Source organism: Cervus canadensis, chromosome 3, assembly GCF_019320065.1.
Source record: "Cervus canadensis isolate Bull #8, Minnesota chromosome 3, ASM1932006v1, whole genome shotgun sequence".
Lineage (NCBI taxonomy): Eukaryota > Metazoa > Chordata > Mammalia > Artiodactyla > Cervidae > Cervus > Cervus canadensis.
Genome location: NC_057388.1, coordinates 39,622,015 through 39,647,577, shown reverse-complemented (window position 1 = coordinate 39,647,577; position 25,563 = coordinate 39,622,015). Strand labels below are relative to the sequence as shown.

General features: G+C 35.1%; 1 protein-coding gene across 1 annotated transcript in view; it reads right to left on the bottom strand.

Annotated features, from left to right (window-relative positions):
* MAGI2 (membrane associated guanylate kinase, WW and PDZ domain containing 2) overlaps window positions 1–25,563 on the bottom strand; it is a 1,406,679-nt gene that overhangs the window by 967,998 nt on the left and 413,118 nt on the right. The window contains 1 exon segment of the mRNA XM_043462935.1: window positions 13,526–13,642. Within this exon segment, the coding sequence (XP_043318870.1) occupies window positions 13,526–13,642 (117 nt within the window).

The window sequence follows — 25,563 nt, the reverse complement described above, 5'->3', positions numbered from 1 at the left end:
TAATTAATTCTGAATGCATCCTTTCATCCTTCCATGTGCCCTCAGTAGTGGGAGTTTTTATGCCTATGTCCTAGATTCCAAACCTATCACATTCTAAGATAGTTTGCCTACACTCTGAATCTTTTTCTTCTGTCTTCACATATGAAGGGATTTGGGGAGTATCTGTGTGTGATACTGAGTGACTGACTGGGACCTCACATGAAGTGTTGAAATACCAATGTTTCCAGCCTACATACTAATAGCTTCACTCCAGACTGCACTGATCCAAACAGCAAGCAGAGATTAGGAATAGGCTACCCAGCCCAGTATTCTTGGGCTTCTTTTGTGGTTTAGCTGGTAAAGAATCCACCTGCAATGTGGGAGACCTGGGTTCAATCCCTGGGTTGTGAAAATCCCCATGGAGAAGGGAAAGGCTACCCATTCCAGCATTCTGGCCTGGAGAATTCCATGGACTGTATAGTCCACGGGGTCACAGAGTCAGACATGACTGAGTGATTTTCACTTCACTTCAAGGAACTAAGAGGCTTTCCCGATGGCTCAGGGGTATAGAATCTGCCTTCAATGCAGGAGACGCAGGTTCAATCCTTTGGTCACGAAGATCTTCTGGAGGAGGAAAAGGCAACCAACTTCAATATTCTTGCCTGAAAAATCCCATGAACAGAGGAACTTGGAGGGCTACAATACAAAGAGTCAGACATGACTCAGCAACTAAGTACAGCAGCACAAGGAACTAAGATACCACATGCAGTGTGGTATGTCCAAAACAAACAAACTACATAAAAATATATGTACACACACACACTACACACACACACACACAAAAGCTAGTCCCTAACTGTGAAAGTCTGGAGAATCATCCCTTTGGTCAATATGAAAGGAAATCAAGCACTGATAACACACACAATAATAAAAATTGGGGAGCCCATGTACTAATTTACAATGAAAAATTACTCTCACAGTTATAAGCTCAATGATCTTGGGCTACTTATTAACCTGCTGAACCTCACCACCCTTTTTTAATAATGAAGAGAAAGTCAGGAATTGATGGGCCATGTGCTTGGTATCAGCTTTAGGTTTCCTGGACAAGGATGGATCATTACAGAAGTCTCTAACTACCTGAGCCTCTCTTGACCACCAGGTTTCCACTGAAGGAGCCATTGATCCTTTGTTCCTTGCCTAAAGGCTTTGTTTAGAGATTCTGGAAGATTGAGATTTATCCTCTGGACAAAAATGTGTGTCTCTAACTAGTAAATGATTAACTAAGTTTACTACCAAAAAGCAATCCAAGAAAACCTTTAGTCCTCCAGGGATTGGCCATGAGTTTCGGTTTTCCTTCCTTCTTATTCCTGTTTTCTTCTCTTGATCTGTGTTTTAGTCTTTCCATATTCCCAGTACCCAGCTGGTCATACATACATTACAGCTCTCAATGTTAGTTTAATTGAATTAAAATAACTTACAATACATGAAAGTTTATAAATTTTTACTCTCTTTAATTTTAACAGGTTATTAGGTATGTTGATGACACTTTGAATTAACAACCACACTTTTACAACTAATGAATCCGGAAGATAATTTTTGTGAATAGAGCCATATTCAGAAGGAAAATATCCAACCTACAGAAACTGAAATTAAATTTTTATATTTATATCAGGGAACCAGATGTATTTTTTCCAAAACTAATATTAGGTCAACATACTGGCTGAAATACAGATACAAAAATTGGTCTTGCCAGTTGCACCAAGTCATATTTTCCTATTATATACATTTTTCTTACATTTTATTCTACCAAAAGAGTCACAGTATTATTCCTTAATAAGCTTTGTAGTAAAGCAATGATGGTGCAACCCACAAAAAGCTGCCAATGTTGATCTGTGATCACAGATGTTATGCCACTTAATGCTGAAAAGTGTCCTACATTTTTCAAACTGTAATTAATTTTCTTTAGTGCTTCAAATAATATATTCAACTTCTCACTTTTAATTAAGATTCCTTTTCTTGCTCTAAGTTTAAATTATGTTCTGAAAGCAAGTTTTGTCAATTGTTTTTTCATGTGAGAAATATAATTATGAACTAAATTTTGTTAGTGTCATATTCATATTTTTAATAATAAAGTTGTGAATAAAAAATGAACAATGATTCTTATACACATTTAAAATGTTTCATTCTATAAGTAGAGTAGATTAAATCTAGAATATACTGATAATGCTTATGTGTCCTGGTTTTCAAAAAAAACAAATGAATTTCCTTGGTATTTTATATAGCCTGTTAGCATACTGTAAACGAATCTTTAGGAACTTAGATATAAGTAGAGAATAAAAACATTATATAAAAATGTTCTATAAATCTTTTCACTAACCTCTGAATGCAATTACTTAAATTGCAAGTATTCAACTACAGATTCATCAAAAAGGATTTGAAAATTTAGAGCAGTCTTTTAAAAAAATAATAAGTTTAAGACACTGATACTGTATGCCTATTGAGTTATTACAGAAAGCAAAGATGCTTAAAGGTGATATTTTCTTTCTTCCCAAAAGGTCTTAGAGATATGATGTTTTCTGCAGGAGCATTCCACTGTCCAGATTCTCAACTGTTAAGTGGCTATTGCAGTCATAGTAGCAATTTCTGAATAGTGCCTTTGTGAAACCTAGAGATTTATTAATTCTGGCTTCATGAAATTTCTTAATTCTGGATTTATGAATCATAGCCACAGGCCTCAGAAGAAATAGTTACCCTGGTAGGGCAGTGTGTTGTTTGAGTATTATTCCTGAGGATCTATTCTGCAACCCTCTTCTCTAATTTCTTCAGCAGTTTTCTAAACAACTACTTCTCTAAATCTCTTCCTTTTGAAAATATCTTACATATCTTTATTTCCTGGGCTGAACCCTAAAGGACACATTATACATTATTTTGCTTAATGGATTAGAAAAAAGTCTTTGACACTGAAAGCAATAAAAAGAAAATGAAAATTGGACAGAAGATAAGGTTGGCTTACCACTCATTGGCTTCTCAATAGTTTACAATGCTCAGTTGACACCAGATATTATCATGGGTATTATCCTGGATCCTCTGAGTCAGAATCTGGGCATTTACCCTGAAACCAGGGAAGACTAATGAACACATGTGGACCTCTCAATTTCATGTGTTCCTGCTGAAAGGATCAAACAAATCGTACCAAGTTGTGCCACCATGTACCAATGCTTAGCTCACTGGGGGGTTCAGGCTCTGAGAAGCCGTCACTGCACTGGGCTGCATGTGACAGCTAAATGAGTGGGTAACAGTTCTGCTGTGAAGAGAATGTAGCACTTCTCTTCAACAGGAGAAGGGCCATTTTCCCCATTAGAGTGTTATGAATGCTAAACTAAATAACCATGCTGTCTCTGTTCTGAGAAGCATGAGAACAGGAAGAAGAACAGAACAGGAGAAGGTGTTATTATTCAACAATATCGCTGATGCTGAATAATAATCTGCTACTGACTTTGGTCTTTCTGGAGCCTTTAGAGGAATGACTAGTGGGGCTCCTGTACAATGGCTATGGGAATACTGTGAGATTTAAAGACCTTGTATAATGCACTATCTATTCTCAACATTTTTTCTGCCTTTATGGGAAACATCAGATTAACAATGGAGATACACATCCAAGCAATCTCTTACTTTCTTGGCTTCTCGAGATTTTTTCAGAACTGTAGGGGATATCAGAGTCACAGGAGTTAACATAATACATCCCATAAATGGTTCTTGGTGTGAGAAAGACCTAGACACTTGGATTCCTTGTTACTCACTTAGTAGCTGTGATCTGGTCTGAAAAATGGGAACCATAATACATTACTCTGAGGACTGCAAAATTAACATAATTAAAGTCCTTGTATGTGGATATCTGGTAAATGTTAATTCATTCTTTTCTCCTCACTCAGCCCTTGTCACCCTCACACTGGTTTGCAAAAAAAAAAAAAAAAAATTATTTTGTAAAATGCCAAGGTGAGAAACTGGGAACTTTTATAAATACCTGCTTATAGAGTTCCATATATTTAGAATTTTACATTTAGATTAGAATTCAGAGTATGAAATTGAGACAGGTCTAGAAGTGCTTAGTTAAGTAAGGCTTTAGAAGCAAACTTCAGAAATTAATAAAAGTTTTTAGATAATCCATATTTGATCTCTCTATAACAAGGTAACAGTTTTAATTATGGGAATAATACACTTATCAATTAATTTTTCTGCCCATAAGTACTTTACATTCCAATATTTCTGGCAATAATGTGCTAAGAAACCAATCTGATACTTGATTGATAAATGGCCAACCAAGACACTAATGTCTAGTTGAAAAGAACTAACCTAAAGCTAACCAATCAATAGGTGTTAATTTGAAAAGTTTCCTGATAACTGTTCATATATATATTTTTTTAATTGTGGGAATTTCTGTCTATATTTATTTGGCAAAAATGTCTTTTCTACTGATGGAATTTCATTCATGCTCATCAGAGAACCTATCAGCCTGTGAAACTTCATTCATGCTCACTAGGTTGTTTGTGGATCTGCAGAGTTCTTTGTTTATTTTTCTACTCCAACAGCATGACTGAACCCCTTTGAAGCACCCTTACATTGTTCATGTCTTCCTGGAGCTTCTGCTAGAGAGTTCGCTCATGCAGAGTGTGGGTTGGGAGCTAGATCCACCTGAGACAGAATTCCACTTCTTCCAGACTTACTAAATCATTGCTTAAACTTGGAGCCTCAGTTTCTCCATATGCCTTCAAACATGAGATTAACATTTACTTTATACGGATTCTTAGAAAATTCTAAGATAATGTATGAAAATATTTTTTTGCACATAGGAAGTGCTTAGTAAAAGAACTGTTCTGGTTGATGCTCATAGAGTCTCATACCTGGGGCTGGTCCTGGTTAGGGAATCACCAATCATTCCCCCATTGGAAAATGCTAACATGAATTCAAGACATGAAGTCATAGACTTACTACAAATATTCAGTTTCTTTACTGATCAGTAGAGGTTTTTTTTTATTAGTTTCAAAAAATTTTAAAAAAAAGAGGAAAAAGAGAATTAGAATTCCTACCAAAACTGGGAAAGGAAAGATATGCATAGCTCAGTGTTAGGTCCTCAATTCAATCTTTTTTTGAAGGACAAGGTAAGAATTATCATATATCCCTACAAGTTCATTGTGTTGAGCAGCAGATGAAGTTCTGTCTTCATTCCAACATAACTTTTGCAGATACCTGTAATTTTGTATGCACAAAAAACAACATTCCTGAAATCTAGCCTTTAAGTAGAAAAGGTAAGAGAGCATGGAATAGATACTGGAAAACTAACTGGGAATACATCCTATTCTAAACTTCTGACTTGCCTAAGAGAGGCAGAATTTATGCCTATATTTTCAAATTAAATTGACTGTCAACCCTACATCAGTGTTACCTTTTAATTATTCTGTGTGAGAAACCTTACCGACTTGCCTATATTTTTAAATAGTGCTGTAAAGATTGCACTGAACACTAATTTAATCTCCCTTTAGCTAGATCTATTTGGATGTTCACCAAAGGCCATTCAACAGCATAAGTGACATTTATTAATGTTTAACATTAGAAGACATTATATTTCATATATTAAACATATTATCATAAAGATTACAATTACATTTTCATAACAACACACCTAAAGCTTCAAAAGCCTTTATGTCACATGTCAAATCATTAGACATTTCAAAGGAAGAAAGTGATTTTAAAAGCTTTGCATTTCTCATTATGTTTATTTTCCCAACAACTTACTAGGACTACACCATATTTCAGAATTTCATGAATAATGAAGGCAGATTTCAAGGAACATCAGAGTTATGATGGCATCCTTAACTTAACATTCAAAGAAAAATCTGAAAGTATATGCATGGCTGGTTTTACCCAGAACTGCACCTAATTTAAACTCAGCTCTTTATTTTTCCCTGAAGTCTCTGCTGTATTTGATATATCTTTAGTTTCCATAAGCTGTTTACACCTGCTTAATATTGAGGGCATTACATACTCAGAATAATTTAAGCCAATTTGATGAACTGATTTGAATAATGATAAAGAAAAGTAAGCCAGCAGAATCAGAAAAGCACAGCATTTTAGAGCAGAAAGAACCATTAGAATTCATTCTCTTCCCTTATCTCTCTCTCTCTCCTTAATCTCAAAGGTAAAGCCTATGCCAAGGGTCTATTGTTAGCGGCAGAGCCTAGTCTAGAACCAATGGCTCTCAATTCTTAGATGAATGCTCTTTCCATAGTGCCATGTTGCCAAATAGGTAAAGCAAAGGGCTATGTCTACTCATCATGCTCTAACAATTCTAAACTGTGATGTGCAAATGACTGACTATTGCACTAAACATAAGGATATCACAATTAGTATTCTATTTTCATTGTTCTTTTGGTTAATTAAGATTGAGTGCTGTACCACAACCTACAGCCTTAAAGTCCTGCAATAATATTAATGTCCATTGTCATCTGCTTATGGTTTTCCCTCAGCTACTATAATCATCCAAAGCCTATGTATTCATCAACCAATTTTGAAAACTTGGGTAGGTATGACCTGATAGACTCCTAATTCTTTCTGTTCAAAAAGGGCAGAGACATACAAAGAAGTGTACCCCTAATTTATATCCAACTGGGCTACAACTCTGAAGTCTGCAGGGAGCAGATTCTGGGCTCCCTGGAAGGTGAGCTATTTTACACTGAAAGTAATGACTGACTGGCTTTTTTGAAGGTGGAAAAATGCTTTACACACTTATCTCCAATTTTTCCTTGAGCAGCTGCTGGAACCACTGAAGCCTAAGAGTATGCATGCTATCTGCCATGGTCCACAAACCCAGATTTCCTATGGAAAGCCTTCCTCTTATGAAGATAAAAGAGAAGTACAAAACAAAAGAGAAAAAGCCAAAAAGAAAGATTGGGTCATAACCACAAAAAGATGTGATCAAGTCAGGGCAAAGGGAATTATAAGTGGTTTGGAAGATCAGTAACATTGTTCACTGCTGGTGTTTATTGCTTTTCTTTTGTGCCAGATATGTTCCTTTATTCTAAAGCTACTGCCCTGTAGTGTCAAATGGATAAATCAATACCATCCCTTTTAATATCCTCTGACTTTCCACTTTAAGCAACATTTTGAAGCCATTTCTCTCCTACAGTGTATTCCATCAACCAAACCAATGAATGTTACTATGTGACCAGAAAAATGCATTTGTTTTGCTCAATGAAAAAAAAAAAAAGAAAGAAAATCTATGATATTTTCACATATATGACATGAAACTAGATCTTACTATTCTCAGGGATAAGAGGGAGAGGGCAAATCTAATATAACTTTCTATAAAGCAACACATTTAATAAATATACCAGGCAGGCATACATCTGAATGACTAGACACTTTGAAACATTTGCTACTGCTCAGAAGCTTTTGCATTTTTTTTCTTTTGACCTACATTTCCAGGGGAAGTTTATAAATCTCTCAAGAAATTTAGTTTCATTTATTTACAGATTTCCTTCTCTTTTGGCCCACAGGGCTAGTAATCATATTTATTCTCTAATACCCTTTTCTCAACACTTAGCACAAAACATAATTAGGCTATTTTAAAAAATCAAATACAAATTCATTTTCAAAGAACAAAAATCTGGAACTTGATTCTGAAATAATTGTGAAAGAACATGAGTCATATCCTAAAAACAATGTCAAAACAGAGATTCTAAATTGATGATTCTTATTTGAAACAATAAAGTTAAATTTGAAACAGATGTGTAATATACAGCTGTTGCAATATATTGGTTTAAAATAGAGTTGGACCTTCTATCTCTGGTCCTATGCCCACATGTCTATCTACAGTTCAACTTACCATCCCAGCGCAGAGGCCTATATTGCTTAAAGATATTCTGAGTACTTAATTATGTTCCTGATTACCTTAAATTCAGAGAATTTCACTTCATTGTTAGAAGATGATTTTAGCTTTATGGTATTCCACAGATTGATTCTGCTCTCACTTCTTATAATATGCTTAGAACCATACCTTCATGACACAAATTATGAGTAATTAGATTCATTCATGCCTACACATGAATGATGTGTACATGCCTACACAAATAGGCATGTGTTGCTTTGTTGAATAAATAATAAATAATAAATAATAATTTATTTATTTTTATTTATAATTTATTTATTATAATTTATTTTATATTTATTTATATTATATATATATTTATATTTTATATTTTATACATATATTATAAAATATATATTATAAATATATTTTATATTATATTTATATTTTATTTATAATTTATAAAAAATAAATAAATAATAAATAAAAAACCACAAATATTGCTTTGTTGAATAAGAACACATATTTTCCACAAACTTTAAAATACTTATTTTTTGCTTAAGAATTAAAATAATTGTTCCCTATAAAGTATCCCCATAAAATTTCTGCCCTAATTCTAGACTTTTTAATAGATATGTGGTCACCTGCTTCTCTCCAATAGTTAACTCTGACCACAGTCTTATACGAGATTGTATAATTAGGGCAAAGGGACATTGACTCTGCATAGCTGTACCTTTCATTGTGCTGGTCTCTCTTTAAGAGGAGAGAGACCCCTAACATTTAAGAGCCTGCTTCTATTCATTTTTACATGAAAGATAATTTAGTATAACAGAGAATTTTTAAAAATATATTAGAAGCCTTACAATTTTATTCTTAAAAATGCTTCTTTTTAACATAGTTTAGTTATACTAACTTAAAATGCTTAAATATGTAGAAACATCATTGCATGTTACATTTCAATCAGCTCTTCCATAAAAGTAATTTCTTTCATATCTTAAACTTATGATTTTCATTTTATTTCCTTTTTATGGAAGAGTCTTAGACTTTTAGTTTTATTGATTTCTGTCTTTTACTTGGTTTATATACACTGATATTTCTTTTGGCTTCAGATAAATTTAAAATATTTCCTAATAAAACAAATGATAAAGTGTGTTATTGGGAGAGAAATTTAATTTTAACTATCCTCCATTTCATTTTGAAACTTCTAAAATTGGTTATTGAAGTCCCTTCCTCATGTCACCTGATATAAGGGAAAAAGTATTCACCATTTATATCTGTGTTCATACCTGCCTCAAAAATTAATTCACATATATAATAAATATTAAGGACAGAAAAAACAGAACTTCATCAATAAATGGAAATGATTATTTTTCTCATATTGAAAAAGCATAGTCAATTCAATCATGGTTGCTTTGATTCATTAACTATATGCAATCATTATGCTCAGTAGAATATTAAAATAAACTCCATTTTTTAGTCTTTAAACATTTGAAAAATTTCCAATATTTTTTGTTTCAATTCCACTCATTTTTCTCATATACTTTTGAGTCTATAATACCCAAAGGACAATGCATGCTGCCTTACCAAGGTACACTTAACATTCAATTAAACAATTTCATCTAATCGCTAATGGGTGCTGCTAGCTTAGTGCTTCTGAAATTGTCTTTTCTATACTATCAAGGTAATAGAAGTCCCATTTGATGGATGTTCTAAACTCTTTAGAGTTCTTTATTTACATATATATACATTTTTCTTGGTTAGGCTTTATCACATTCCAGATCACAACAGTTTTGTTTCATCATTATTTACTCATTTCTCGTAAAGTTCCATTACCTATAATCTATATAGCCTGAAATCTAATTGTCGAAAGTGTCATTTTTAGTATTCATTATTTAAAAACTAAAATTTAAGTTTCACTTTAGGACACCAGTATACCCTTAAGATGTGTATCGCCCCCCAATAAATTGTATAGTTAGCTAAATATATAAATATTAAATACATAAGTATTAAATAATAACTAAATACATAAGCACATTTAGGTACAAAGTTAGGTCTTTAATAGATATGAATCAGGTGGCTGGCTTTTATTCTACAAAAAATATAGAGTCAGTTCCTAAGGATCTTTTCTATATAATTCAATTTGAAAGAATGATGAACTGATCTCATGAAACTGTGTGTGTGTGTGTGTGTGTGTGGCTCAGTCATGTCTGACTCTTTGCAACCTATAGACTGTAACCCACCAGGCTATTCTGTTCATGGGATTCTTCAGGCAAGAATACTAGAGTGGGTTGCCATTCCCTTCTCCAAGGGATCTTCCCAACCCAGGGATTGAACCTGGGTGTCCCACATTGCAGGCAGATTCTTTACCATCTGAGACACCAGGGAAGATCCTAAAAAAATTGCACAGTTAGCAACTAAATATATAAGTACATTTGGGTACAAGGTTAGGTCTTTAACAGATAGAATCAAATGACTGGCTTTTATTCTACAGAAAATATACAGTCAGTTCCTAAGGATCTTTTCTACATAATTCAATTTAGAAGATGATCAACTTATCTCATGAACGTGTGTGTGTGTGTACTCGTGTATGTGTGGGCCTGTGAGTGTAAGTAAGCACTCAGGCTCACTGTATGCCGAACAGTCTTGTCTCTGTAATCAAGCCCTGCCTTCCATGCCTAGATTTAAAACACATATTTTGAGAAATTATGTTCGGAGATAAAGTTCTGGGAAGACAAAATAAAAATGATAAATGCAGTCAACCCTTGTTTATGGGGCAGAGAACAGACTGATGGAATTTTATATTATATGCCTCAATAATTAAGGCCCAGTAGAGAGTTAAGACTGACAACTTCTCTCCCATGTTTAGATGAGAAATCAGACAATAGCCAGGTCCAGGTATCCTTCAGAAGGAGGTAAAGAAGCTAAACTGTTCACAGTAAGATTTGGACAAGTACATTTGTGTGCATAGAAAGGATGAAGTCTCTGTAGCCCTCACCCAAGACTCTCTCTTACTCACTAGGCACCAAGGAAATACAGCTCCAAGACTTTGCTCGTTTCTTACTAGTTGTAGTTGGTGATGGTGGAGTAATGTGGTGGTAGTAAACAAAATTGCTGAGTCTCACCTTATAAAAAGTTAAACCACCCAAACATAGTTAGAAGTTAATAATTTTGTTTCCATGACCTTTCCTGTTAGTAAATTAAACAAGAGGTAGCATATTAATGAATACATGAATAAAGGCAGAGATAAGCTCCACAGTAACATGTGCTCCTATTACGGTTCTGGATACATGAAAACCAGTGAGAATGATGTGACCCAAAGAATATGTAACAAATGTCACTCCATACTCAAACTCAATAGACATACTGGATGCACGCATAAATTCTAAACAACAGCTGAATTTTTCACACTACTGACACATCTTTGCTGCATACTCTTTGTAAATATCTGAACATTTCATTAAAAGATATACTGAGTGAAGCTGGTGGATTGTCCAGAGCCAGTTCATCAGTGTAAAGTAATCACAGATAATATAAATCAGAATCACATCTGTCTTAGATGCTTTTTTTTTCACTTTTATGCTAAGTTAAGAGCATTGTTAGTGAATGGTATTATTGGATATTAGGAGTACTGGCTACAAATCCAAATTGTTCTATCATAATATTCAGATTCATTAAGTTTCTAATCATCTCTTTATAGGAGCTATTCAAGGATTTCTAATTGAATTTATGACCTTGTACAAAAATCATATCACAAACCCCTTTATGTTTACTCATATAAGCCTTGTTATTTTACTCCTATATTTATTTTTCCATCATAGTATTTCTTGGGTACTCTAAAGAGAGATGACTTATTTAAGAAGTTAATGAACTAATGCAAAACTTACTTCTATTATTATCTTCATATTTAATTACAAGTTCTTATTTATGTGATTACCTTAGCAAGGACTACAAGTATTGTTGAATGTCAGCCTCTTATCTATCCTTCCAAGCTTTTAAATATAATAAAGTACCTGGATTCTTTATTCAGTATTTCAGATCTCCTTTCTTTCATGTCACAGAAGATAAATTCACATGTCTGTACTGACAACATCACAGCTTTGAAAACGCATCCATTCGTTTCCTTATAAATAGTTCAGTCACTTACTTTAATCTATCTTCCTCTGCCCATCACTCTAATGTCAAACTTACAAACTTAAGAATGCACTTTTCTCTACGCCTAGTTTTAAAGCAAGAGTCCAAAAATCTATTCATTTAACTAACACACACTGACAGAAGTAGCATTTGGACTGACAGGATGTCAATCGATAAGCATTCGCATCCAGGAATATCTGATAGTGGTGCCATGACATTTTTGTTTTGATGAGCATTTAGTACTAACAGTGGCAAGGGTCTACCCTTCCTAAGATGTGTGTAGGCTAAATGGATGCTGAATTATCCATTTTACTTTTTTGTGTGTTTTCGTTTTTTCAGTATAGTCATCCTTAATCCATACCTTCTACATAGTTCTGGTAGTTCAATCCCAGAAACCATATATATGGTTTATTTGTTTCATCTATTCCAGCCAAGTTTTTCTTTCTTTAATATCAACCTTCCAGAGACCCCATCTTTGAATTTATTACAGTTTAAAACAAAACTAAAACAAAAGGAGGACTTCCCTGGTGACTGAGTGGTAAAGAATCTGCCTACTAATGCAGTAGACTCAGATTCAAACTCTGGGCCAGGAAGGTCCCCTGGAGAAGGAAGTGGCAACTCATCACTCCAGTATTCTTGCCTGGGAAATCCCATGGGCAGGGAAGCATGGTGGGCTACAGTCCATGGGATTGCAACGAGTTGGACAAGACTTAGCAACTTAACAACAAGAACTAAACAAAAGAAAGAACATACATAACACCCGCAGATCAGAGTTTCCAGAGAGACTGGAAAATTTCCAAAGGTCATAGACTCTACCTTGAAAGAAACTGACTTTGATACCTATTTATAACCTAGTATCTGGCTTGAAAAGTCCTTGAGTTGTCCTAAAGTAAACAGAAGATTATCAAATTAACTGAAGCAGGTACTAAACAGTTGATTTGTAAAGTTTATCATTTTACCAATTCCTCTCTTTTAAAGTAGCACCTGCTCATAATCAGGGATTGTTGTGAATTTCTATAGGCTATGAACAAGACATTTCTGCCCAACTCTCAATGTCATCACTTTCTCAGAGTTACAGAACATGTTTTACTTTCTGATGCATAATTTCCTTTTAACTTGTAAGACCTCTCTGCTGCAAACTGGTGATGATATTGGCAGTTACTGTGTAGATTCTAGCTATAAAAAGCTTGTTCAGCTAATGAATTGAATTTGCATTCTTTGTCTCCCTGTGTGGAGTTCTACCCAAAACATTAAAATCATCAACATCATGGACTAGAACTAATATTTCTCAATATCAACTTGAGAAGTAAGTTAGGTTTTATAGCTTGAAAATCACTAGTCTCTTCTGGATCTGACATCATGATAAATCACACAACTGCAGTTATAAGCTTTTGCATTTATAACTTCCGTATCTCAAATAAATTGCCTATTCCAAAAGTCTATCATTTAAAAAATCAGTGAAATTTAACTTTTCTTTTAAATTAAACAATAAATATATAACTGAACATTTATCTGTTACTATAGTAAAAAATAACACCGCCTGTTACTCACATGGCACTGTGCGGAGGTAGAGGTTGTCACGAATGATTTGCTGAAGTTCATGGTCCACAGAACCCTTCTGAAATCGTAAGTTGAGGTAGTGACGAAGATCCTTATCAACAATTCCTCCTAGAATGATACAATTGGAAAATAAGTGTGTAATTTGATTCTGTCATAAACATACTCAGGAACTCATTTAAAACTTGGCATTATCTCACATTGCTCTTTTGACCTTCTGAAACATTTATCACCCATACTAGTAAAGGATAACATTTACTAAGTTAATAATTACCCACCAAGTCAGTGCTCAGTGTTTTACACGCACTCTTTCATTTTCATTTAGAATGAAGTCTGTATCACAGCAAAAGACACATATCACTCTTGAACTGAATATATACGAAATGGCAGAGTATATCTCATTGCATGGCTAAAAAGATCTTTTTGTTTTTTTTTAACTTCCCACATTCCCTTTCCCCCAGTCATTTCCTTTCCAGTCTTTCTGTTTACACATTTGACTACTCTACGTAACTTATACAAGAGAAATCTATGCTATTTGCCCTTTTGATACTGGCTTTTCACTCAGTATGTCTTCAAGTTTTGAAAGGATTTTTAAGTTATTTAAAGTTACTCTGGATTTGGATAAGTAGGGTGATATAAAAAGTTAAAAAAAAGAATTACACCAATATTAATGTTTTACTATCTTTATAAAATGAGTAAAAGTAATGCATCTGTTGTATAAAATATGAACAGATGATTTTTAACTATAATGTTTGAAATATTTTAAGTATTTTTAGAGTTTATTATTAGTATAGAAGTAATTTTGAGTATCAGTTCAGTTCATTTCAGTGGCTCAGTCGTGTCTGACTCTTTGCGACCCCATGAACCACAGCAGGCCAGGCCTCCCTGTCCATCACCAATTCCCGGAGTTTACCAAAACCCATGTCCATTGAGTCGGTGATGCCATCCAACCATCTCATCCTCCGTCATCCCCTTCTCCTCCTTTCCCTCAATCTTTCCCAGCATCAGGATCTTTTCAAATGAGTCAGCTCTTTGCATCAGGTGGCCAAAGTATTGGAATTTCAGCTTCAACATCAGTCCTTCCAGTGAACACCCAGGACGGATCTCCTTTAGGATGGACTGGTTGGATCTCCTTGCATCAAACAAGCTGGGCTTTAGGTAAGGCACCAATACTGTGAATTTATCATAGATTATTTTCATGTTTAAAAATAATTATGTTAAATTATGAAGATTTATCTAATGAAGGCTTTTGTTTTTCTAATACTTGGAAGAATGAATTATAAATAAAAATATCTGTAAAATATAAATAAGAATTTCTAAAACCCTGATCTTTTCAAACATATTAGGGTAATTTAGCCAAGACAAAAAATTAAAGGCAGAGGAAATAGGAATCTGTGATAGAAGGAAATGGCAACCCATGCCTTTACTGGGAAATTCCAAGGACAGAGGCGTCTAGTGGGCTACAGTTCATGGGGTTGCAAGAGTTGCACATGACTTGGTGACCAAGCCACCACCTTCATAACAGTTACAAAAATCACATTCTCTTCAATTCCTTTTAATCTCAAAATTCCAATTCATTAACAATCTCTTTGCACCACCATGACCACATAAAAAAAATCATGTGAGTGTGCATATATGCAACACAAACACCTTTTACACAAACAGTAAATATACTTGAAAACTATATATTGCTACATTTCTGAAGTTTTCAAATTTATTGTTTCAGTTGCCTCTAATCTGCTGGTACAGTCTGAGCAAGATGCCATACAAAATAGTATTTTTAACTGAACTATCAAAATTTCTACTCTTCAGTGTTTCTCATATATTTGTCAGTAGTCTCAATTTATTTTTCTACCCAATATGATAGCAGAAAATAAATGACAGGAAAACTTATTGCTTATAGAATGCACACAAATATTACATCCAGAACACTTGCACATATTATTTTCTAAATTCAAAATCATTTTTTTTTCAATCAAAACAGTGGAGCAATCAGAAATGAATGTAACTGGAAACCACCATCACAATATTGATCATCTATTGTTTATATCTCCAAATGTCCTGCATTTCCATAGGTCTTGGACTTACTGATATCACACTGAATTAATTAAAACAAGATATTCTGAAATCCTGTTTTCCTTCCTTGGTCTTTCATAGTCAGAAGAACATGTCTACTCTTGCTACTTCAATATAGCTGTTGAGCAATCACCATTCTTGACTCTTCTCATTTCTCTTCTGCCTAGTTATGAGTCTAGATGTCTTTCAGCAACTGTACTTTTCTTTTCTTTTCTTTCTGTCTAATATGTGTGGGGCATTGGGAAAGACCCTGATGTTGGGAAAGACTGAAGGTGGGAGGAAAAGGGGATGACAGAGGATGAGATGGTTGGATGGCATCACCGACTCAACAGACATGAGTTTGAATAAACTCTGGGAGTTGGTGATGGACAGGGAGGCCTGGCACACTGCAGTCCATGGGGTTGCAAAGAGTTGGACATGACTGAGTGATGAACTTAATTGAATATGTGGGGCATGTAAAGTGATGAGATCCTTTCTGATAGCCTGAGAGAATGCTAACTATAGAACAACAGATGTAGTCTGTCCACTAAAGTAGGCTAGAATCATTCGCCTAATATAACATGGATAAGCTCACATTTTGTAGTCCAAGATGAGTCTTGGCTCCTGAAAATATATTATCAATTTAAACCAGTTCTTCTACTACAAAAATACCACATTAGCAGTCACAACTGAAGAACCTCTTGATTAAGGTAAAAGACCACAGTGAAAAAGCTGGCTTTAAACATTCAAAAAACTATGATCATGGACTCCAGCCCCATTACTTTATGGTAAATAGACGGGGAAACAATAGAAACAGTGAAAGACTTTATTTTCTTGGGCTCCAAAATCCCTGCAGATGGTAACTGCAGTCATGAAATTAAAAGACACATGCACCTTGAAAGAAAAGCTATGACAAACCTAGCAGCTCATTGAAAAGCAGAGACATCACTTTCCCAACAAAGGTCAGTATAGTCAAAGCTATGATTTTTCCAATAGTAATGTACAGATGTGAGAGTTGGACCATAAAGAAGGGTGAGCACTGAAGAATTGATGCTTTTGAACTGCGGTGCTAGAGAAGACTCTTGAGAGTCCCTTGGACAGCAAGGATATCAAACCACTCAATCTTAAAGGAAATAAACCCTGACTATTCATTGGAAGGACTGATGCTGAAGCTCCAAGACTTTGGTCACCTGATAGGAAAAGACACTGATGCTGGGAAAGATTGAGGGCAGGAGGAGAAGGGGGCAACAGTGGATGAGATGGTTGCATGTCATCACCAACTCAATGGATATAAGTTTGAGCAAACTCTGGGAGATAGTGAAGGACAGGGAAGCCTGGTATACTGCAGTCTATGGGGTCACAAAGAGTCAGACCCAACTGAGCAACTGAACAACAAGTTGTCTCAAAGGTTTACTTACCTAAGAAAACAACAACAAAAATGGTTGTCTAATCATTCAGGGACTGGCTGTATCTTTTTTTCCATGAAAAAACCTACAGAAGTTTCTGAGAATTAATATAAATTTTCTTCCATTAACTAAAATGAATTGTCACATTTGTTTTGGAAGGTCTATCTTGGCCTCGTATTTCACTAATACTTTATCATCCTTCACAATTTATCATAGCATCTTTCAGATAAGGCAGTTTTATTAGTATTTACCCACCATCCTTATTATGAAAAATTCTGCTGGTTGCCTACCATATATTTTCTCTATTCTTTTCTATTTAGAGCCAGTTTAGTTCCAGGCCTATAACATGGATTTCAGACCCAGGGCATGGATCATGGTTGTCTGAAACCATCATACGGTCTGGTTCCCCACCTCCTGAGCTGCCCTTGCAACTTCCAGCATCTCTGTCCTGGCCATTGAGACCTAACACAGAAGGAGGGGGTTTCTTTATTCATTAAACTAAAATTTATATCTGATATCAAGACCCTTTGCATCCAGTCCATTTTGGCTAGACTGGGTATTCCTGTTTGGGACTTCCATGGACTCTTCGCTCTCTGCTAGACTTGATATTCTGATCACAAACCACAAAGAGAGCTGGACAAGGGAAAAATCCAACATGCTAAGGATACTGTAGTAAAAGTTAGAAAAAGCCTGGGTCTTTAATGGCTTCACTGATAAGCTAAAATATCAGTAACTACATAGCTTAGAATATTGTGTTATAAGAGAAAAAGTAAATACTCATTTCTTAAAACTATTATGGTTTTGGTTATCTGCAATTATACATGATCCCAATCAATAAACTGCATGACTAGAAAAGTTTTGTGTACATATGTATACATAAAAATACATACACTTTTAAAGACATCTTTTTTATTAATCAGACATTTCCATTAAAGAAGGATTAAGCAACAGATATTGGGCAATGTCTGAGCTGAAAAATAGAGCCTGTATCTTAAGAGTATCTGATTTTAGGTATATAAGCAAACATTTTAAAGCAAACTAAAAAATAGAGTGCCATATACTGATTTTTAAGAAATGTTATATATAATGAAAATAAAAAATAATCTGCTATCTTATTTGCCCCAGATATAATTTTTGCTTTTATTATTATTGTTTTTAGAGTTTCTGTTTTTTGTCATTTGTTAGTAATGACAAATGACCCAGACCAGATCTTACCTACCTAGATCTGGTAGCTTATAGAATACCTGCATCAATCATTCTGTTAGCATTGCATGCTCTAGCCATTTTACTCTTCTCTTCAAAAAAATTCAGTGTTTCTTGCTTATGATTATATTTGAATAATTATTGAGTTATTTCACTTAGCTGAAAATTATTTCATTTTACAAAATAAAATAATAGATTAAAATATATACTACCTTCTCAAATTACATATTTGTCAGTAAGACATCTGGGGAAAATATGAGTCCTATGATTCTGCTTCTAAAGAACATGTACCTAATTCTCATAATCTACAGTCTGAAGACAAAACTTCTTAGCCCAAACCAGTCAGGTATTTTCTCAGCAGAGCCCAGACAAGCTTTTCAATCTGATATCAAAGTATGACCTAGGAAGAACCCTTAGGAAATAACTTAATCCAAATTCTTCATATTGCAAATAAAGAAAGTGAAGCTCACACAAATTATTTGGCACTGGGTTCAGAGCAAAGATGGGGTAGGGAGTGGGAGAAGAATCAAGGAGCAATTCCAGTGGATTATTTGAGGAGAAAACTCTAAATATTACAACTTGAAAATGGCATGCATCTCACAGTTTCTATACTTTTCAGAAATGTCCCCAGTACAACCGCTCTGTTCCCTCCACTACTTGAATGCCCAGATAGGGGGAGCAAAGGAAGAAGATCAGCAACTTAGTTCAAATGGACAGAAACTCCTTGGCATATTCCTTAAGAAAAACTGCTTGATAATATATATGTTTCGGTGCTGTTCTCTCGAAACATCCCACCCTCGCCTTCTACCACAGAGTCCAAAAGTCTGTTCTGTACATCTGTGTCTCTTTTTCTGTTTTGCATATAGGGTTATCATTATCATCTTTCTAAATTCCATATATATGTGTTAGTATACTGTATTGGTCTTTATCTTTCTGGCTTACTTCACTCTGTATAATGGGCTCCAGTTATCAAGGGTGAAACAGATCATCAGCCCAGGTGGGATGCATGAGACAAGTGTTCGGGCCTGGTGCACTGGGAAGACCCAGACGGATCGGGTAGAGAGGGAGATAGGAGGGGGGGATCGGGATGGGGAACACATGTAAATCCATGGCTGATTCATGTCAATGTATGACAAAAACCACTACAATATTGTAAAGTAATTGGCCTCCAACTAATAAAAATAAATGGAAAAAAAATAAAATAAAATAAATAAAGAAAAACTGCTTGTTCTAGTCATGTAGCAGTCTTCTTAAGGTTGAAGAAGAAATATACCAGGCTCTATAATACTTGTGCCAAGAGTCTGACTGCTAATAGCTGGCAAGAGTAGCCCCGTTACTCATTTGTGGGCAGGATGGTTGACTCAAATTTTCATGTCCCTTGAGTCAAATGCTTCTCAAATCAATATGCACCTTAAAATTTTGTAAACTAGGGAGAGTAATTCACTGATTGGGACAGTGCTGTGTGTGTATGAAGAAGGTGGAGATGACTGGCAGGTAAGAAGGTGGAGATGACCGGCAAGTCAAAATCTGGTTCATTCTGTCATTTATTCATCCTGTGCTTCAGCCAAATGAGCCTATTCTAACATTCTACTGACCTTATATTTCCTTCTCTATAACTCATTTTTTTCCTTTACACTCCATAAAATCCTGAAGTGGGCATTTGATTTTTCTTTGCACATTTGTACTTTTGAAAGAATTGATGTTTTCAAATGGTTGTGCTGGAGAAGACTCTTGAGAGTTCTTTGGACTACAAGGAGATCAAACCAGTCAATCCTAAAAGAAATCAATCCTAAATATTCATTGGAAGGACTGATGCTGAAGTTGAAGCCCTGATACTGTGACCAACTGACACGAAGATCCACCTCATTGGAAAAGACCCTGATGCTGCGAAAGACCGAAGTCAAAAGAGGAAGGGAGCAGCAGAGGATGACATGGCAAGTTAGCATCACTGACTCAGTGGACATGATTTGAGCAAACTCCAGGAGATAGTGGAGGACAGAGGAGCCTGGGGTGCTATAGTTCACAGGGTCACAAAGACTCGGACATGACTTAGCAACTGAACAACAGAAATGTTTTTGCTTTATCTTTATAATACCTTCTTTGGTAATAGCACCCTAATTTCACTTTTCAAGTTATGTATCTCTCACATTCTGTATAATGTAGTTAGACCTGGATTCACTTTTCCCTGTTCTCTCTTATCCAATTAAAGTTTCTTTTCTAGAAGTTGTCTTCTAAACTTTGTTTATTTATTTATTCTTACTTATTTGGCTGTTCCAGGTTTTAGCTGCAGTACATGGGATATTTAGTTGCAGCATGCAAAATCTCAGTTGCAGCATGTGGGCTCTAGCTCCCTGACCAAAGATTGAACCCAAGTCCCCTGTATTGAAAGCATGGAGTCTTAGCCACTGGACCACCAGGGAAGTTCCTAGAAGTTGTCTTTATAAGTGGAGTTAGACAGGGATATGAATGCAAATGAATACATCCTGAAAGCAGCACCTTGAAAAGTCTACCCATCACTTTTGCTTCCAGAACATACAGAAGCCCCTTTCCTATGCTTTTCTAGTCAATTTTTCCCACTTCCCCTTTATTGTTTTCTATGAAAGAAACATTATGAATAAGAAAGCCTTCCCTTTGATATTACCAATTTAATTCATATTCATTCTTCAGCTTAAAATTATCCTTGCCTTGGCATTCCTTGTGATCTTTTGGCCAGAAGTCTTCTTTGTTTTTTGAATTTCCATATCTTGGTCCCCTTTCTTAAACAACTTGTACATTCTAACAGACCATACAGTAACTAGCGGATCTGCTTTAAGTTATATATTAAACTCTAAGCTTGCTGGGACAGGGAATTTCCTAATTATTTGAGGTCTTCTCCTCTCTCCTCACTTCAGTCTCTAAAGCAGTGCCTTCTTAATATATGAGACCCGGAAATGTTTGCAGAATAAATAAGTCACAAATGCTATAGTGGACAGAATGCTAGATTAGAGAGTTGGAAGCTGAGTTTTAATTACCACTGCAACACTTACTCATTGAGTGGTCTTGTACAAAACCTTTAATTATTTCTGGGTCTCATTATTCATATCTACAAAAGGTGGGTCAGTTTTTACTGCTAAAACGGAATACAATTAGACTGGGTGATTTAAATAACAAATATCTATTTCTCACAGTTCTGGAACCCAAGAAGTCCATGATCAAAGAACTGGTGTGTTGAGAGTCTGCTGAGGGTATGCTTCCTGGTCTGCAGATGGCCCACTTCTCCCTGTATCCTCTTACCACTAAGAGAGAAACCAGCTCTCTAGTGTTTATTCTTATGTGGGTACACATTTCATTCATAAGAGGTCCACCTTCGTGAACTAATTACTTTGCAAAGTCCCAATCTTTTACGATGAGAGCTTAGGATTTTGGCCTTTGCAAGAGACACAAACATTCTACCAAAACAATATTTATAGAACCAAATAAAGTTTCTGCTAGACCCAACTTCTGTATTTTCATAGGCTATTTACTAAATATTTCTTATATTTTGGGGTTTTTTTTGGGCAATCAACAAAATTATTTTATTTGTTAGTATAATTACAGATAACTAGTTATAGTTCATTAGAAATAAAGGCATAGAAAACACAGCAGCATTATTTATAATTGACAAGATATGGATGCAACCTAAGTATCCACCAACATATGAATGGATAAAGATGTGGTGTGGTGTGGTGTGGCATCTGTGTGTGTAAAAAATGTAATACTGTGTGCTGTGCTGTGGTTAGTTGCTCAGTTGTGTCCAACTCTTTGTGACACCAGAAACTGTAGCCCGCCAGGCTCCTCTGTCCATGGGAATACTCCAGGCAAGAATGTTGGAGTGTGTTGCCATGCCCTCCTCAAGGGGATTTTCCCAACCCAGGTCTCATGCATTGCAGACAAACTCTACCATTTGAGTCACCAGGGAAGTCCCAAATATAACACTATTCAGCCATAAAAAAGAATGAAATTTTGCCATTTGCAGCAACATGACTGAAGGTGGAGATCATTATAGTAAGTGAAATACGTAAGGCAGAAAAAGACAAATACTGATAACATCACTTTTATGTGGAGTCTAAAAAATGCATCAAACTAATAATTATAACAAAAAAGAAGCAGATTCAAAGATACAGAGAACAAACCAGTGGTTACTAGTGCCAAGAAGGAAATGAGGAGGGGCAATACAGGGGTATAGGATTAAGCAGTACACACTATTAGATATAAAACAAACCACAAGGATATATTGTACAGCATAGGGAATAAAGGCAATATTTTATAATAACTATATATGGAATACAATCTTTAAAAGTTGTGGATAACTCTATGCTTATAACATATAATATGAAATATCAAGTATACTTCAATTTTCAAAAAAAGAGAAAAAGGATAACCCCAATGGATAATCTCCATTTGACATTTTTTTAAAATCATCTGAATTGTCCAGGAAGCTAAGATCATCAACAGAAAATTGATTTCACATGTTGTCATTGTCAAAAGAGTAGTAAAATAATCAAGTAAAGCAGTCTCTAAGGAATTGGAAGAAGGGGAAAAAAGTCTATTTGCCTCAGGATATGTCTGTCCACGAGTGACTGCAAGTTTATTATATGTTATTAGATGGTGAGGAGGTTGAGGAGAAAGGAAAGTACAAGGCTTTGTTGCTATGTTCCTTTTTCAGGAATAGTTTCAGTTGACTCCTCTCGAAAATGAATAAATAAATCACAGGAAGTTGATCAGTTCTTTTCAGGTCCACAGCCACACAGCAAGTGACAGACATATTTAATCCATTCTACTTGGGCAGGTTCCATCCCCTTTTTACGTGAAAAATTGTGCTTTGGTTTCTGATGATCTAGAGACCCATCTCATTTTCAGGTGACTAGAGTTTTGTACACAATTACCAAATTTATTTGATCTATACTCATTTTTCTATAAATTGTGAGCCAGTAAAGTCCTTCTTCCCCTAATAATTCTCCTTTGCCTATTTTAAAGAGAAGCACAAATATAAGGCCCTTGATAACTCATTGCCAATGCCATGGTTAATTACTTTTCATAGTAGAAAACATTTAGGTATATGAAAATTTGTAACCCTTCCATGATTTATTCACAGTATTAGAGAGTTCAATCTTTTAATCATGATTTAATATCTTTGTGTGTTGTTTTCCTTCAAAATTTCAGTAGTATCACATATTTTGTATAAGAAATGCAAAAATAAAAGAGACAAAAATATATTAAACAGTTGCAGATCATTAGGAGATTCAAAACTAGAAAGAATAATTGGTATTTCAGAAAAAGTGAAAGAGAATTTTAAGTGGCTTACAATATTCTCCAGTTCTATTGAAAATGACTTTGTTTTTATCATTTCCTTTCCCCCACTACTGTACAGATGGGATATTGAGTTTCATTTTTCATTATTACCCTCAGTCTCAAAGTAAATATTAGAGTTGTTCTTATAATTATGATTATACATTCCCATGGGGAAGGGAAAATGAATATTCACTCTTTTCCTGGCATTGTGCTAGGTGCTGTGCATGCATTACCCAAAATTTTACAATGAAGAAATGTAAAGGACAGGATATAGTTGAAAGCAAACTCAGGTACATCTAAATTTTCTATAATATCTCAAGATTGCTAGTTTCATCTAGGAACAGGGCATTGTCTACTGATTTCCTTGATTTGCCTAACTCATTTTTTTTCTTTTTAAAAGATTTTTATTTTTAATTGAACCTAATTGCTTTACAATTTTGTTTGTGTTGGTTTCTTCTGTACAACAATATGAATCAGCTACAAGTATACATATGTCTCCTTCCTGTTGAGCCTCCCTTCTACCCATCCCACTTCTCTAAATCATCACAGAGCACCAGGCTGAGCTCCCTGTGTTATATAGCAATTTTCCAGTAGCCATTTATTTTACTCAAGGATAATGTATCTATTTCACAGCTATTTTTCACAGACCTAGAGAATGGACTAGGGGACACAGTGAGGGAAGGAGAGACTGGGATGAACTGAGACAGTAGACTTGCGTAACTCTTAAATGTTATATGTTCTTTATAAAAAGCAAGATTCAACTAATAAAAAAGAAAAAAAAGATAAGTGACCAAAAATGAATCTGACCTAAACTCAATTTATAAACCAGCAGTTATACCACTGTAAGTTACTAACAAAACATCTATTATGATAGTTATGTGTGGGTTTGAAACCACTGAAGTTGAATAAACTTTGGAAGTGTTAGTTGCTCAGTTGTGGCCAACTCTTTGCGACCCCATAGGCAAAAAAGGCCACCAGGCTCTTCTGTCCATTCAGTTCTCCAGGTAAGAATACTGGTCAGTCGCCCTTCCCTTCTGCAGGGGATCTTTCTGACCCAGGGAATGAACCCAGGTCTTCTGTATTGCAGGCAGATTCTTTATCTGAGCCACCAGGGAATCCCAAAGCCCTAAAGCTCCTACATAAAATTATAAGGTCAAAAAAAGAAACTATTGTCCAATACATAAATTAACAGGCAGTTTACTTTTTTAAATTTAGGGTCTTAGTTTACTGTCTTTTAAACTTTATTTTAAAACTTAAGTATAATTTTTTTCAATGCAGTGATAAAATATCACAATTGTTTCATTCTTAGAAAATCCGAGTTAAGAATTTAGCCACATTAATTTTAAAAAATACAGAATAAACTCATACAAGGTATACATTCATTTATAATATAAAACTAAAAGGGAACATGTGAATAGTATTTTAAAAACTGAATATTTGATCCAATTAGTTTAATATTAGTAAGATATTATCTACAAGTTAACTAAAAATTAAATATAGTCATATATTTAAATCATATTTTTAAATAGGTCATCAGTTTAGTTCAGTCGCTCAGAGGTACCCGACTCTTTGCGACCCCATGGACTGCAGCACGCCAGGCCTCCCTGTCCATCACCAACTCCCAGAGTTTACTCAAACTAATGTCCATTGAATCAGCCATCCAACCATCTCATCCTCTGTCATCCCCTTCTCCTCCTGCCTTCAATCTTTCCCAGCATCAGGGTCTTTTCAAATGAGTCAGCTCTTCGCATTAGGTGGCCAAAGTATTAGAGTTTCAGCTTCAACATCAGCTCCTTCTTCCAAGGAACAAGCGTCTTTTAATTCCATGGATGCAGTCACCATCTGTAGTGATTTTGGAGCCCCCCAAAATAAAGTCTGCCACTGTTTCCAATGTTTCCCCATCTATTTGCAATGAAGTGATGGGACCAGATGCCATGATCTTTGTTTTCTGAATGTTGAGCTTTAAGCCAACTTTTTCACTCTCCTTGATTTCACTTTCATCAAGAGGTTCTTTAGTTCTTCACTTTCTGCCATAAGGGTGGTGTTATCTGCCTATCT